General features: G+C 45.3%; 1 protein-coding gene across 1 annotated transcript in view; it reads left to right on the top strand.

The window, feature by feature from the left end:
• LOC137367179 (dynein axonemal heavy chain 8-like) overlaps positions 1-14,473 on the top strand; it is a 2,062,041-nt gene that overhangs the window by 979,547 nt on the left and 1,068,021 nt on the right. The window contains exon 63 of the mRNA XM_068028615.1: positions 5,344-5,507. Within this exon, the coding sequence (XP_067884716.1) occupies positions 5,344-5,507 (164 nt within the window). The remainder of the gene's footprint in view (positions 1-5,343; positions 5,508-14,473) is intronic.

Below are 14,473 nucleotides of genomic sequence, written 5' to 3'. Positions count from 1 at the left end.
GTCTACGAGGAGTGATGTTGCAGGTGGTTCTGTTCAGATCACTTGCTTCCTCCCAGTCATGGGTGCAGTAGTTTCTATCAGAGTTGGCCTGCAGCGTTACAGGAAAAAATAGCAGGGCCGACGCAGAAGAGGACAAGCTGCTCAAAGAGGGAGGAGGTGGAGGATGAGAAGGGCTCTCGGAGGAGGTCATATGCACCCAAGGAATATTCCTCCTTCCTCAACAACAGCGAGGAACAGTATGTGGATGTCTTTGCTTCACAAAGGAGGAGCTGACTGAAATCTGCCACATATTGCAGGCAGACCTGAAGCCTTAGAGCAGGGCAAGGATGGTGATGGCAGTGGTTGTGAAGGTAACCAGGGCTATGCAGCTTTTTTAGACAGTGGGCGGAGCCACTGCCACGACGTTGTCTCTGTTTCTCACTCCACTGATGCTACCAGACCTGCTGTGTATTTCTAGAATTTTCTGTTTTTATTTCTTACATTTATATCCTTGGCAATGTCCTCTTTTGACCTGAGGTCTTCTCTTCTTCTTCTTTGGCCTCCTTGTCTCAGGAGACAATGGGTAAGCGCCTGGAGGTGGTTTGTGGAGCAGTGCCTGGAGTGGCTATAAAGGCCAATACTAGAGTGACAGACTCTTCCACAGGTGCTGCAGAAAAAATTGGTTGTCGGGGCTGTTACACAGTTGGCTCTCCCCTTGCACTTCTGTCTTTTTTCCTGCCAACTGCTAAGTCTCTTCGACTCGCCACACTTTAGCCACGCCTTTATGGCTGCCCGCCAGCTCTGGTGATCGCTGGCAACTGACTCCCATGACTTGTGATCAATGTCACAGGACTTCATGTCGCGTTTGCAGACGCCTTTAAAGCGGAGACATGGACGGCCGGTGGGTCTGATACCAGTGGCGAGCTTGCTGTACAATGTGTCCTTGGGGATCCTGCCATCTTCCATGTGGCTCACATGGCCAAGCCATCTCAAGCGCCACTGACTCAGTAGTGTGTATAAGCTGGGGATGTTGGCCGCCTTGAGGACTTCTGTGTCAGAGATACGGTCCTGCCACCTGATGCCAAGGATTCTCCGGAAGCAGCGAAGATGGAATGAATTGATACGTCGCTCTTGGCTGACATACGTTGTCCAGGCCTCACTGCCGTAAAGCAAGGTACTGAGGACACAGGCTTGATACACTCGGACTTTTGTGTTCCGTGTCAGTGCGCCATTTTCCCACACTCTCTTGGCCAGTCTGGACATAGCAGTGGAAGCCTTTCTCATGTGCTTGTTGATTTCTGTATCGAGTGACAGGTTACTGATGATAGTTGAGCCTAGGTAGGTGAACTCTTGAACCACTTCCAGAGCGTGGTCGCCGATATTGATGGATGGAGCATTTCTGACATCCTGTCCCATGATGTTCGTTTTCTTGAGGCTGATGGTTAGGCCAAATTCATTGCAGGCAGCCGCAAACCTGTCAATGAAACTCTGCAGACACTCTTCAGTGTGAGCTGTTAATGCAGCATCGTCAGCAAAGAGGAGTTCCCTGATGAGGACTTGCCGTACTTTGGTCTTCACTCTTAGATGGGCAAGGTTGAACAACCTGCCCCTGATCTTGTGTGGAGGAAAATTCTTCTTCTGAAGACTTGAACGCATGTGAGAGCAGCAGGGAGAAGAAAATCCCAAACAGTGTGGGTGTGAGAACACAGCCCTGTTTCACGCCACTCAGGATAGGAATGGGGTCTGATGAGGCGCCGCTATGCTGAATTGTGCCTTTCATATTGTCATGGAATGAGATGATGATACTTAGTAGCTTTGGTGGACATCCGATCTTTGCTAGTAGTCTGAAGAGACCACATCTGCTGATGAGGTCAAAGGCTTTGGTGAGATCAATGAAAGCAATGTAGAGGGGCATCTGTTGTTCGCGGCATTTCTCCTGTAGCTGACGAAGGGAGAACAGCATATCAATGGTCGATCTCTCTGCTCAAAAGTCACACTGTGCCTCAGGGTAGACACGCTCGGCCAGCTTCTGACCTGAGGTACCTGCATACATTCTATGGGGGAAGTGCTATCTGGTGGCTTGCTCAACTTTATGTGCTTTCTTAACTCTCCCTTGTTCCATTCTTTGTTTGTTCCACATCTTCTCTGATAATAGCATACAAAGGTAATCTGATAAAAATATCATGCCTGCTTCTGATAAACCTCCACTGTGAATAATAGGTGGTGCAGCCAGAGCAGTAAGTCCAGGTTTGCATAAGCAGAAGCAAACTGCTGCAAAATGTCGTTCTCAGCAGCAGAAATTATGAGTGAAACTCTCCATAATTTTTAGGTTTAGAAACTCCTCAGTTCTACTTGCCTCGGCTGATCCTATTCATTACTAATGTCAAAGCAAGAAACTTGGAGCTGCAGAGCCAGTTACTCCATTAAAATAGGTATATGTGGGAGGAACCATGGGAAAATCACAGGAAAGACCTAGGGACTGAATTTTACTAGCCCTCCGACATCGAGGGTCATGGTGGGGGAGCCCAGAAAATTCTTCTGGGAGAGGCCTGCCATGACCCTCAACGCCGAGAAGGCCCCGATTCATTTTACCCGTGGCAGCGAGGCCTCGGTGGGGCCCCCTCACCACTCGGCAGCTGGGCCTTCATTTGAATATTAAACTTAACTGGTCCCGACGGCCATTCCATGCCGATATTCCGGCCATTGGCCGGAACCCCCGTGCCTTCGGATGTCCACACGGACATCCAAGGCGTGACACTGGTGGGGAGGGAGGAGCAGTGAAATTCTCAGGGTGGGTTGTGGGGGAGGGGTAAAAATTGATTCAATTGGCTGAGGGGATGGTGGGAAGGTAGTGAGGAAATTGAGGACATTGATATCAGCTGAGAAAAAGTATTGGAGAAACTTGAGGTACTAAAATCTGACAAGTCCCTGGGACCAGATGGCCTACATCCTAGGGTTCTGAAAGAGATAGCTGCAGAGATAATGAATACGCTGACTATGATTTTACAGAATTTCTTAGATTCAGGGATGGTCCTGTCAGAATGGAAGTTGGCAAATGTTACTCCACTTTTCAAGAAAGAAGGTCGAGAGAAAATGGGGATCTGCAGGTCAGTTAGCCTAATGTCAGTCTTTGGGAAGATGCTGAAAACTACTGTTAAAGAAATCTTAACATTGCACTTGGAAAAGAATAGTATGATTAGAGCAAGTCAGCTTGATTTTACTAAAGGGAAATCCTGTTTGACAAATTTATTAGAGTTTTTTGATGATGTAATGAGTAGGGTAATGAAAGGGGAACCAGTAGATGTCGTATACCTGTATTTTCAAAAGGCATTCGATAAGGTGCCACCTAAAAAATTAATAGGCAAGGTAAGGGCTCATGGTGTTGGGGGTAATATATTAGTGTGGAGAGAGGATTGGTTAACAGACAGGAAGCAGAGAATGGGTATAAATGGGGAATTTTCAAGTCGCCAGGCAGTGAATAATGGGCTTCCGCAAGGATCAGTGCCAGGGCCTCAGCAATTTACACTCTATATTAATGACTTGGATGAAGAGATAGAGAGTAATGTATCTAAGTTTGCTGATGATACAAAGCTTGGTGGAAAGGTTAGCTTGCGGGGAGGACAAAGAAAACCTGCAAAGAGATATTAGTGTTAAGTGAGTGGGCAACAAGATGGCAAATGGAGTATAATGTAGGGAAGTGTGAAGTTTTCACTTTGGCTGTAAAAATAGAAAAGCAGAATATTTTTTAAAAGGTGTGAAACTGGTAAGTGTTGATGTTCAGAGAGACTTGGGGGTACTCGTACAAGGAACGCACAAAGTTAACATGCAGGTGCAGCAAGCTATTCGGAAGGCAAATGGCATGTTGGCCATTTATTGCAAGGGGGTTGGAGTATGGGAATAAAGAAGTCTTACTAAAATTGTACAGGGCTTTGGTGAGACCCATAGCTGGAATACTGTGTGCAGTTTCGTCTCCACATTTAAGAAAGGATATACTTGCACTGGAGGCAGTGCAGTGAAAATTTACTAAATTGGTCCTGGGATGAGGGGGTTGCCTTATGATGAGAGGCTGAGTAAATTGGGCCTATATTCTCTGGAGTTTAGAAGAATGAGAGGTGATCTAATTGAGACAAACAAGATTTTGAAAGGGCTTGATAGGGTCGAAGCTCAGAGATTGTTCCCACAGGTCAGGGGATCTAGAATGCAGGAACACAGTCTCAGGATAAGGGACTGATCATTCAGGACTGAGATGAGGAGAAATTACTACACTCAAAGGGTTGTAAATCTTTGGAATTCTCTACTCCAGAGGGTTGTGTATGCTCCATCATTGAATTTAAGGCTGGGAATGATAGATTTTTGTTCTTGCAGGGAAACAAGGGATATGGGGAGTGGACAGGAAAGTGGAATTGAAGCCCAAGATCAACCATGGTCATATTGAATGGTGGAGCAGGCTCGATGGACCACATGGTCTACTTCTGCTCCTATTTCTTGTGTTCTTAGAAGGGGTTGAAGGGCAAAGAGTGCAATGTTTGGGGTTGAAATGTCGGGACCGGCAAAAATGGTTTTTCAGGGTGAGAGGGAAATAAATACATTGTTTCATCATTGCAGGAGTGGAAGAGGGACTTTGGCGTGTAATTAACTGATTTTATTCAAATCAAAGGTGATGGTGACTTTAATAATTCAAATAATCTGTCAGGGCTTGAAGCCCTTTAAAAAATAGCACTGAAGCCTGCACAGTGGCACTGGACGTCATTGCTGAGGACTGAGCAGCCACCCTCTCTACGTCATTGGGGGTGGCCATCCCGCCCCTTTCATTTAAATGGGGCCCAGCATCAAATATCGCAGTGTGCTATTAAAATCTAGCCCCTAATATGTGAGGGAACTTGAGAGGAAGCAATTGAATGGCTTAAGACTGGTTAGCTCTACTTTCGCAAAAAGTTATTTACCTGAATTAGACATCAAAAACACCAAGGAAATTCATCCCTGCAGTAACCAAACAAGAAAGAATGTTACCTTTTATTTTTATTGCTTTTCCTAGTGGAGGATATTGGCCAGTCAGGCTGTTCCATATACCTGAAAGGCGAATTCCATAGTGTTAAAGCAGATTTTGCAAAAGATATTTGGATTCTGTTGCTCGTGTTAATCGAGTGTTACCAAGTCTACTATTCCAGACTGAACTGCAACTATAGGAAAAGACTGTAATTCAAAGGAAATACCATAGCAATTGAAATACTGTTCTCTTATGGGCATTATTAATGTTAAAAATCTAAATTGATCTGAAGTTATCTAGGGAATTCATCATGATACAACTGCAGTTCTGATCTTGCAAAACTCTGTCGTTGATGACATTGTACCATTTTTATCCAGGAAGCAAAACGTTTCCAAAATGTTGATAAATCATGGACAAAAATTATGCAGCGAGCTCATGAAATTCCAACAGTGGTCCAGTGTTGTGTGGGAGATGACACAATGGGACAGCTTCTACCCCACTTACAGGAGCAACTGGAGGTTTGCCAGAAATCTCTAACGGGGTAAGAAAGTCATACTGTATAATACTTCTGTGTTACATGTCCAATAAGTGTGGCATACAACCAATGGGATTTGATTCATGGACTGTGAGGTGTAAAATCTGATTCTGTTTTTAAAAGGTAAGAAAATGTTATGTCATCTGCAGTGATTGTTATTAAGTGCTATCAGTAAAAAATTAGAAAAGGCCAGATCTTAAAAATTTGTGCTTTTTACTGTTCAGATATTTTGAGTCACTCATTGTCAATCATACAAAAACTTCAAGGTCGGAATTGTTAGAGGGAGCTTTGTTGTGCAAGCTGGTACAGAAGCTAAATACTGCAAATGCTGGTAATCTGAAATAAAAACAGAAAATGCTAGAAATACTCAGCAGGTCTGACAGCATCTGTGGAGAGAGACACACAGTTAACATTGCTGGTAGAGAAAGGTTCATCAACCTAAAACGTCATCTCTCTCTCTGTCTCTCTCCACAGATGCTGCCAGACCTGCTGAGTATTTCCAGCATTTTCTGTTTCTATTTGTATAAGGTGGTACTCAGTATCTCCATCTCCCTCCCCATCTGTCTCTTCAGTCTTGAGAATCCCGTCGTCTCACTGAAGAGATATTACAGCAACTCGGTCCTGTTCAAGCAGTATTCCTACAAATTATACATTGGTTTATAGTAAAAAGAGGAGGGCCCAAGTGATTCCCAGCTGTAGGACCAAAGACTAATGCTCCAGAACTAGCTGTTCCCCTAGCTAAGCTGTTCCAGTACACTGGCCACAAAAAAGCAGGACAAATCCAATCCAGTCAGTTACTGCCCTATCAATCTACTCTCAATCATCAGCAAAGTGATGGAAGTTGTCATCAATAGTGCTATCAAGCGGCACTACCCAGCAATAACCTGCTCACCGATGTTCAATTTGGGTTCCACCAGGGCCACTCAACTCCAGATCTTGATACAGCCTTGGTCCAAACATGGACAAAAGAGCTGAATTCCAGAAGTGAGGTGAGAGTATCAGCCCTTGACATCAAGGCAGCATTTAACTGTGTAACATCAACGAGCCATAGGAGTTCCTCAGAGTAGTGTTCTAGGCCCAACCATCTTCAGCTGCTTCATCAATGAACTCCCCTCCATCTTAAGGTCATAAGTGAGGGTGTTGCTGATGGTTGCACGGCATTCTGTACCATTCGCAACTCCTGAGACACTGAAACAGTCCATGCCAGCATGCAGCAAGACTTGGACAACATTCAGGCTTGGGCTGATAAGTGGAAAGTAATATTTGTGCCACACAAATGGCAAGCAATGACCATCTTCAGCAAGAGAGAATCAAACCATCTCTCCTTGACAGGAGCATTCACCGAGAGAACGGGAAACAGCAAGAGAGGAGCGGGCATAAAGAGCCCGAGAGAGAGAGCGAGAGTTCACTGAGAGAGTGGGAAATAGTAATAGAGGAGCAGGGCATAAAGAGCCCAGAAGAGAGACAGAGCAAGAGTTCACCGAGAGAACGGGAAACAGCGAGAGAGAAGCAGGGCATAAAGAGTCCAAGAGAGAGAAGGAGCAAGAGTTCATGAAGAGAACAGGAACCAGTGAGAGAGGAGCGGGGCATAAAGAGCCCAGGAGAGAGAGAGTTCACCGAGAGAGCAGGAAACAGCGAGTGCTGAGTGGGGCTAACTGCTATCAGTCTGGAGATTCAGAGCCAACGTTCAGAAAGGCTGGGTATGCGGTAGGTGGTGAGGGAACCAACAAGCGGGAAAAACATGCTTGACCTCGTCCTCACCAATCTGCCTGCCACAGATTCATCTGTCCATGATAGTATTGGTAAGAATGACGACCGCACAGTACTTGTGGACACGAAGTCCCGCCGTCACATTGAGGATACCGTCCACCGTGTTGTGTGGCACTACCACCGTGCTAAATGGGATAGATTTCAAACAGATCTAGCAATGCAAAACTGAGCATCCACGAGGCGCTGTGGGCCATCAGCAGCAGCAGAATTGTACTCAACCACAATCTGTAAACTCATGGCCCAGCATATCCCCCATTCGACCATTAACATCAAGCCAAGGGACCAACCCTGGTTCAATGAAGAGTGCAGGAAGGCATGCCAGGAGCAGCACCAGGCATACCTCAAAATGAGGTGTCAACCTGGTGAAGCTGCAACACAGCACTATCTGCGTGCCAAACTGCGTAAGCAACGTGCGAAAGAGCCAAGCAATCCCATAACCAACGGATCAGATCTAAGCTCTGCAGTCCTGCCACATCCAGCCGTGAATGGTGGTGGACAATTAAACAACTAACTGGAGGAGGTGGCTCCACAAATATCCCCATCCTCAATGATGGGGGAGCCCAGCACATCAGTGCGAAACATAAGGCTGAAGCATTTGCAACAATCTTCAGCCAGAGGTGCCGAGTTGATGATCCATCTCGGCCTGCTCCTGAAGTCCCCAGCATCACAGATGCCAGACTTCAGCCAATTCAATTCACTCCGTGTGATATCAAGAAACGACTGAAGGCACTGGATACTGCAAAAGCTATGGGCCCTGACAATAATCCGGCAATAGTACTGAAAACCTGTGCTCCAGAACTTGCCGCGCCCATAGCTAAGCTGTTCCAGTACAGCTACAACACTGGCATCTACCCGGCAATGTGGAAAATTGCCCAGGTATGTCCTGTACACAAAAAGCAGGACAAGTCCAACCCGGCCAATTACCGCCCCATCAGCCTACTCTCAATCATCAGTAAAGTGATGGAAGGTGTCATCAACAGTGCCATCCAGCGGCATTTGCTTAGCAATAACCTGCTCAGTGATACCCAGTTTGGGTTCCGCCAGGGCCAATCAGCTCCTGACCTCATTACAGCCTTGGTTCAAACATGGACAAAAGAGCTGAACTCAAGAGATGAGGTGAGAGTGACCTCCCTTGACATCAAGGCAGCATTTGACCGAGTGTGGCATCAAGGAGCCTTAGCAAAACTGAGGTCAATGGGGATCAGGGGGAAAACCCTCCGCTGGCTGGAGTCATACCGAGCGCAAAGGAAGATGGTTGTGGTTGTTGGAGCTCAATCATCTGAGCTCCAGGACATCACTGCAGGAGTTCCTCAGGATAGTGTCCTAGGCCCAACCATCTTCAGCTGCTTCATCAATGACCTTCCTTCAATCATAAGGTCAGAAGTGGGGATGTTCCCGGATGATTGCACTATGTTCAGCACCATTCGTGACTCCTCAGATACTGAAGCAGTCCGTGTAGAAATGCAGCAAGACCTGGACAATATCCAGGCCTGGGCTGATAAGTGGCAAGTAACATTCGCGCCACACAAGTGCCAGGCAATGACCATCTCCAACAATAGAGAATCTAACCATCTCCCTTTGACATTCAACGGCATTACCATCGCTGAATCTCTCACTATCAATATCCTGGGGGATACTGTTGACCAGAAACTGAACCAGAGTAGCCAGATAAATACCGTGGCTACAAGAGCAGGTCAGAGGCTCGGAATCCTGAGGCGAGTAATTCACCTCCTGACTCCCCAAAGCCTGTCCACCATCTGCAAGGCACAAGTCAGGAGTGTGATGGAATACTCTCCACATGCCTGGATGGGTGCAGCTCCAACAACACTCAAGAAGCTCGACACCATCCAGGACAAAGCAGCCCGCTTGATTGGCACCCTATCTACAAACATTCACTCCCTCCACCACCGATGCACAGTGGCAGCAGTGTGTACCATCTACAAGATGCACTGCAGCAATGCACCAAGGCTCTTTAGACAGCACCTTCCAAACCTGCGATCTCTACCAACTAGAAGGACAAGGGCAGCAAATGCATGGGAACACCACCACCTGCAAGTTCCCCTCCAAGTCACACACCATCCTGACTTGGAACTATACCGCCATACCTTCACTGTTGCTGGGTCAAAATCCTGGAACTCCCTTCCTAACAGCACTGTGGGTATACCTACCCCAAATGGACTGCAGCGGTTCAAGAAGGCAGCTTACCGCCACCTTCTCAAGGGCAATTAGGGATGGGCAATAAATGCTGGCCCGGCCAGCGACGCCCACATCCCATGAATGAATTAATAAAAAAGAAAAATTGATGTGTGAAATCACAGGGAGGCAGGTAGGTTGGTGGTGGGTATTTCCTAGTTATCTAAACTAGGAAATAAGCTGATGTGTGTTATCTTTTATTCAGGTAAGGTTTGTTACTACTAATTAGGCGTATTAAGTATTCGGGTTTTTCAGTATAAAGAAGGTTTATTAACATTAGTAAGGTTTATTAATAGTGTTATGACCAGGTGTGATAGAGGTCTAGGGGTTTCCTTTCAGCCTTCACCTGGTCTTACTGTAACTGGATTTTATTTTTTAACACACTGTATTTTGAGCTCCCCCTTGGTGAATCCTTAGTCACCGCTTTCCAGTTATAAGGCAAAGAAACAAGCACAAACAGGCTTTCTTAAGTTTAAATAAGAAAAGTGAAATTTATTAAACTTAAAGTTAAACTCTAATTTAGTTAACGCCTATGGATACACGACACGCCCACGCTAGCATGCATACGCGATACACATGCAGATAGGGACAGAATGGAGCGGAAGAAAAAATAAAGTGGCGTAGTTTGAGGCAATATTTGAAGAGTTTGTTACGGTTCTTCGAGCTCACTGTAGGGTCCTTTTGCAGGTTGATCTTGCTTTTCGTTGGGGCCCAGTATTCTTCTTAAACCTTGTTTACTGTACGAGACTTTTCTCCCTTGGGGTTCATGTGTCTTCAGTGGGTTTCAGTTTCATGAGAAAGAGATGGGACCAGACAGGAGGAGAGGATGTCTGCTTCAGTCCAGGAGCCAAGAGCTTTCTGAGTTCAAATTCTCTGTGGCAAGTTCAAAAAACCTGCAACAGCCAGTTAGTCATGTGACCAGCAGGCCTAATCATCCTGGCCCTTGTGGATTGTCTTGTCTTAGCAGACCTTAGAATGTCTCCTCTGCACACAATACCTGGTAATCAAAGGCCCATTGTGGGTTAAATTGGAGCAGGGAATAGCCCCTTTGTCCTTTTGAGCACTGTCCGTTACTATGCAAAAAATGTCTTTCCAGCCAGTCTGGCAGCCCTTGTGATAGGCCTCTTCTTCCCAGAAACAATGTGAGGTTTTAATATCCATGTGCCGAAATTAATGTGCCTCATTCCTGGCAGGTGGGGGCCTGCATGACAATAGTAGCAAGGTTTATTATTATTGGTAAAGGTTTGTTCGCAATAACAAGGTTATAAACCAAAGATAAAGGAATGCAGGGCTGCTCCAACCTGCAGAGTGCTCATGCTGTGCTATGTGGATCTCCAGGATGCTTCTCGTAACCTGGATAACTGTTTGTGCAGGAAGTGTCGTCAGGTGTAGCAGCTTGAGGTCAGGTGTTCGGAGTTTGAGCAGCAGCTAGCGACACTGCAGTGAATTCATGTGGATAGCACATTTATAGATGTGGACACTCTACAGCTTAATAGTATGCAGGAAGAGAGGGAACGGGTGACCATCAGACAGTCAAGAAGAAACCATCAGGTAGTGAAAGAGACCCCTGAATGTGTCTCACTGTTCAACTGGTATTGAGCTCTGAATACTGAGAAAAGTGATGGTTCATCTGGGGAGTGCAGCCAGAGCCAAAGCCATGGCATCACAGCTGGCACAGCTGCACAGGGGGCACAAAGAATGCTGGAAGAGCAATGATCATAGGAGATTCGATAGCCAGGGGAACAGCCAAGCATTTCTACGGCCGCAGATACGAATCCAGAATGGTGTGTTTCCTCCCTGGTGCAAGGGTTAAGGATGTCACTGAACAGCTGCAGAGCACTCTGAGGGGGGGAGGGTGAACAGCCAACAGTCATGGTCCTCATTGGTACCAATGACATAGGTAGGAAGAGGTATATGGTCCTGCAGAAAGAGTTTAGTGAGCTAGGTCAGAAATTAATTAGTCGGCAGGACGTCAAAAGTAATAATCTCTGGATTTCTCCCAATATCACGTGCAAGTGACTATAGAAATAGGAAGATAGTGCTGATGAATGCGTCGCTGGAAAGATAGTACAGAAGGGAGGGCTTTAGATTCCTGGCACACTGGGACCAGTTCTGGAGAAGGTGGTACCTGTACAGGCTGGACAGGTTGCACCTGAACAGAGCTGGTACAAATTTCCTTGCAGGGTGATTTGCTAGTGCTATGGGGGAGAGTTTAAACTAACTTGTAAGCAGTGTGGGAACCAGGAGGAAATGTCAGAGAGGAATACCAAGGTGCACAGAATACTGGCAGAGATAGATAGCACTAGAGAATAGTAAGTTTGTGGTCAAAGTAAGAAAGAAAGTAATAAAGTCTCAATCAGGGTTAATGTGTATGAATGTATGTGAATGCATGGAGTGTTGTTAATAAGACTAGTGAGTTAGAGATGCAGTTTGGCATGTCAAAATATGATGTTGTGGCTATAACTGAGACTTGGCTCAAAGAAGGGCAATAGTGGGTGTTAAATATGCCTGGATACAAGGTGTTCAGGAAAGATAGGAAAGAAAAAAAAAGGGGGAGGGTTGGTGGTATTGTTAAAGGAGAATTGCAGTTCTTGAGAAAAAGGATGTCCCAGAGTGGTTAAGAACAGAATCTATTTGGCCCGAGCTAAGGAACAGAAAAAGTGCAGTTAAATTGCTTGGTGTTGTCGATAGGCCACCAACTAGTGGGAAGGATGTCGAGGAACAAATTTGCAAAGAAATTACAGAGAGGTGCAAAATTATAGGGCAGTTATAATGGGGGACTTTAATTAACCAAACATAGACTGGGATATGAGTAGTGTAAAGGAGGGGCAAGAGTTTCTAGAGTGTGTTCCGGAAAATTTTCTACAGCAGTATGTTTCTAGTTCAACAAGAAAGGAGGCACTGCTAGACCTGGTTCTTGGGAATGAGGTGGGCTAAGTGGATCAAGTGTCAGTAGGAGATCATTTAGGGGACAGTGATCATTGTATCAGAAGGTTTATGCTGACTATGGAAAAGGACAAAGAACGATCCAGAGTAAGAATAATTAACTGGCGGAAAGCCAACCTCAATGGGCTAAGAATGGATCTGGCACGAATAAATTGGTCAAAGGTTGGCAGAGAAAATGGTAGCTGAACTGGCTACCATCAAAGAAGAGATAGTTCAGGCACAGTCAAGGTATGTTCCCTTGAAGGGGAAAGGTAGCGTAAACAAATCCAGAGCTCCCTGGATGACAAAACAGATAAAGAGTAAGATAAAGAAGAAAGCGCGTGCTTATGACACATGCCAGGTAGAGAATACTATTAAGAACCAGGCTGTGTATAGAACGTTCAGAGGGGAAGTGAAACAGCAAATAAGAGAAGCAAAGAGAGACCATGAAATGAGACTGGCAGCTAGCATTAAAGGGAATTCCAAAGTTTTCTGTAGACACAAAAGGTAAAGGGTGCTAAAATGAGGTGTGGGGCCAATTAGGGCCCACCAAGGGGATTGGCACACGGAGGCAGAGGGCATAGCTGAAATATTAAATGAATACTTTGCATTGGTCTTTACCAAAGAAGAAGATGTAACCCAGGTAATGGCGAATGAGGAGGTAATTCAGACACTAGAAGGGTTTAAAATTGATAAGGAGGAGGTGTTGGATTGGCTGTCTGTCATCAAAGTGGATAAGGCAACAGGAATGATTGAGATACATCCAAGGATACTGAGGGAAGTAAGAGTGAAAATTGCAGAGGCACTGGCCATAATATTTCAGTCTTCCTTAGACTCGGGGGTGGTGTCAGAAGAATTGCAAAAATGACACCCTTGTTCAAAAAAGGGTGCAAAGCCCAGCAACTACAGGCCAGTCAGTTTAACTTTGGTGGTGGGGAAACTTCGAGAAACATTAATCCGGGACAAATTTAATTGTCACATGGACAAATTTAGGTTAATTAAAGAAAGCCAGCATGGATTTCCTCAGGGAAAATCATGTTTAATTAACTTGCTGGAGTTTTTTTAAGAGATAACAGAGAGAGTTGATGAGGGCAATGCTGTTGATGTGGTGTACCTGGACATCCAAAAGGCATTTGATACAGTGTCACACAATAGCAAAGTTATAGCTCATGGAATAAACAGGACAGTAGCAACATGGATAAGGAATTAGCTGAGTGACAGAAAACAAAAAGTAGTGGTTAATGGATGTTTTTCAGGCTGGAGGAAAGTTTGTAGTGGAGTTCCCCAGGGGTTAGTGTTGGGACCCTTGCTTTTCCTGTCATATATTAATGACCTAGACCTTGGTGTAGAGGACACAATATCCAAGTTTGTAGATAATATGAGGCTTGGGAACATTATGAACTGTGAGGAGGATAATGTAGAACTTCAAACAGACATAGACAAGTTGATGGAATGGGCGGACCGTTGACAGATGAAGTTCAATGCAGAGAAATGTGAAGTGATACATTTTAGGAGGAAGAACATGGAAAGACAGTAGAAAATAAAGGGTACAATTCTAATGGGGGAGCAGGAGCAGAGGGACCTGGGAGCATACGTGTATAAGTCATTGAAGGTGGCAAGGCAGGTTGTGAGAGTGGTTAATAAAGCATACAGTATCCTGGGCTTCATTAGCAGCAATATAGAGTACAAGAACAAGTAAATTATGTTGAACTTGTGTAAGACAATAGTTCAGCCTCAGCTGGAGTATGTGGCCAGTTCTGGGTGCCGCACTTTAGGAAGGATATGAAGGCTTTAGATAGGATAAAGAAAAGATTCATGAGAATGGTTCCAGGGATTAAGAACTTCAGTTATGAAGATAGATTGGAGAAATTGGGACTGTTTTCCTTGGAGAAGAGAAGGCTGAGAGGAGATTTGATAGAGGTATTCAAAATCATGAGGGGTCTGGACAGAGTAGATAGAGAGAAACTGTTCCCACTCATGAAAGGATTGAGAACGAAAGGGTACAGATTTAAAGTATTTGGTAAAAGAAGCAAAAGCGACATGAGGAAAAGCTTTTTCATGCAGCGAATGGTTAAGGTCTGGAA

This window comes from Heterodontus francisci, chromosome 3 (genome assembly GCF_036365525.1).
Source record: "Heterodontus francisci isolate sHetFra1 chromosome 3, sHetFra1.hap1, whole genome shotgun sequence".
NCBI classification, from domain to species: domain Eukaryota; kingdom Metazoa; phylum Chordata; class Chondrichthyes; order Heterodontiformes; family Heterodontidae; genus Heterodontus; species Heterodontus francisci.
This window is presented reverse-complemented; position numbering and strand designations above follow the sequence as displayed.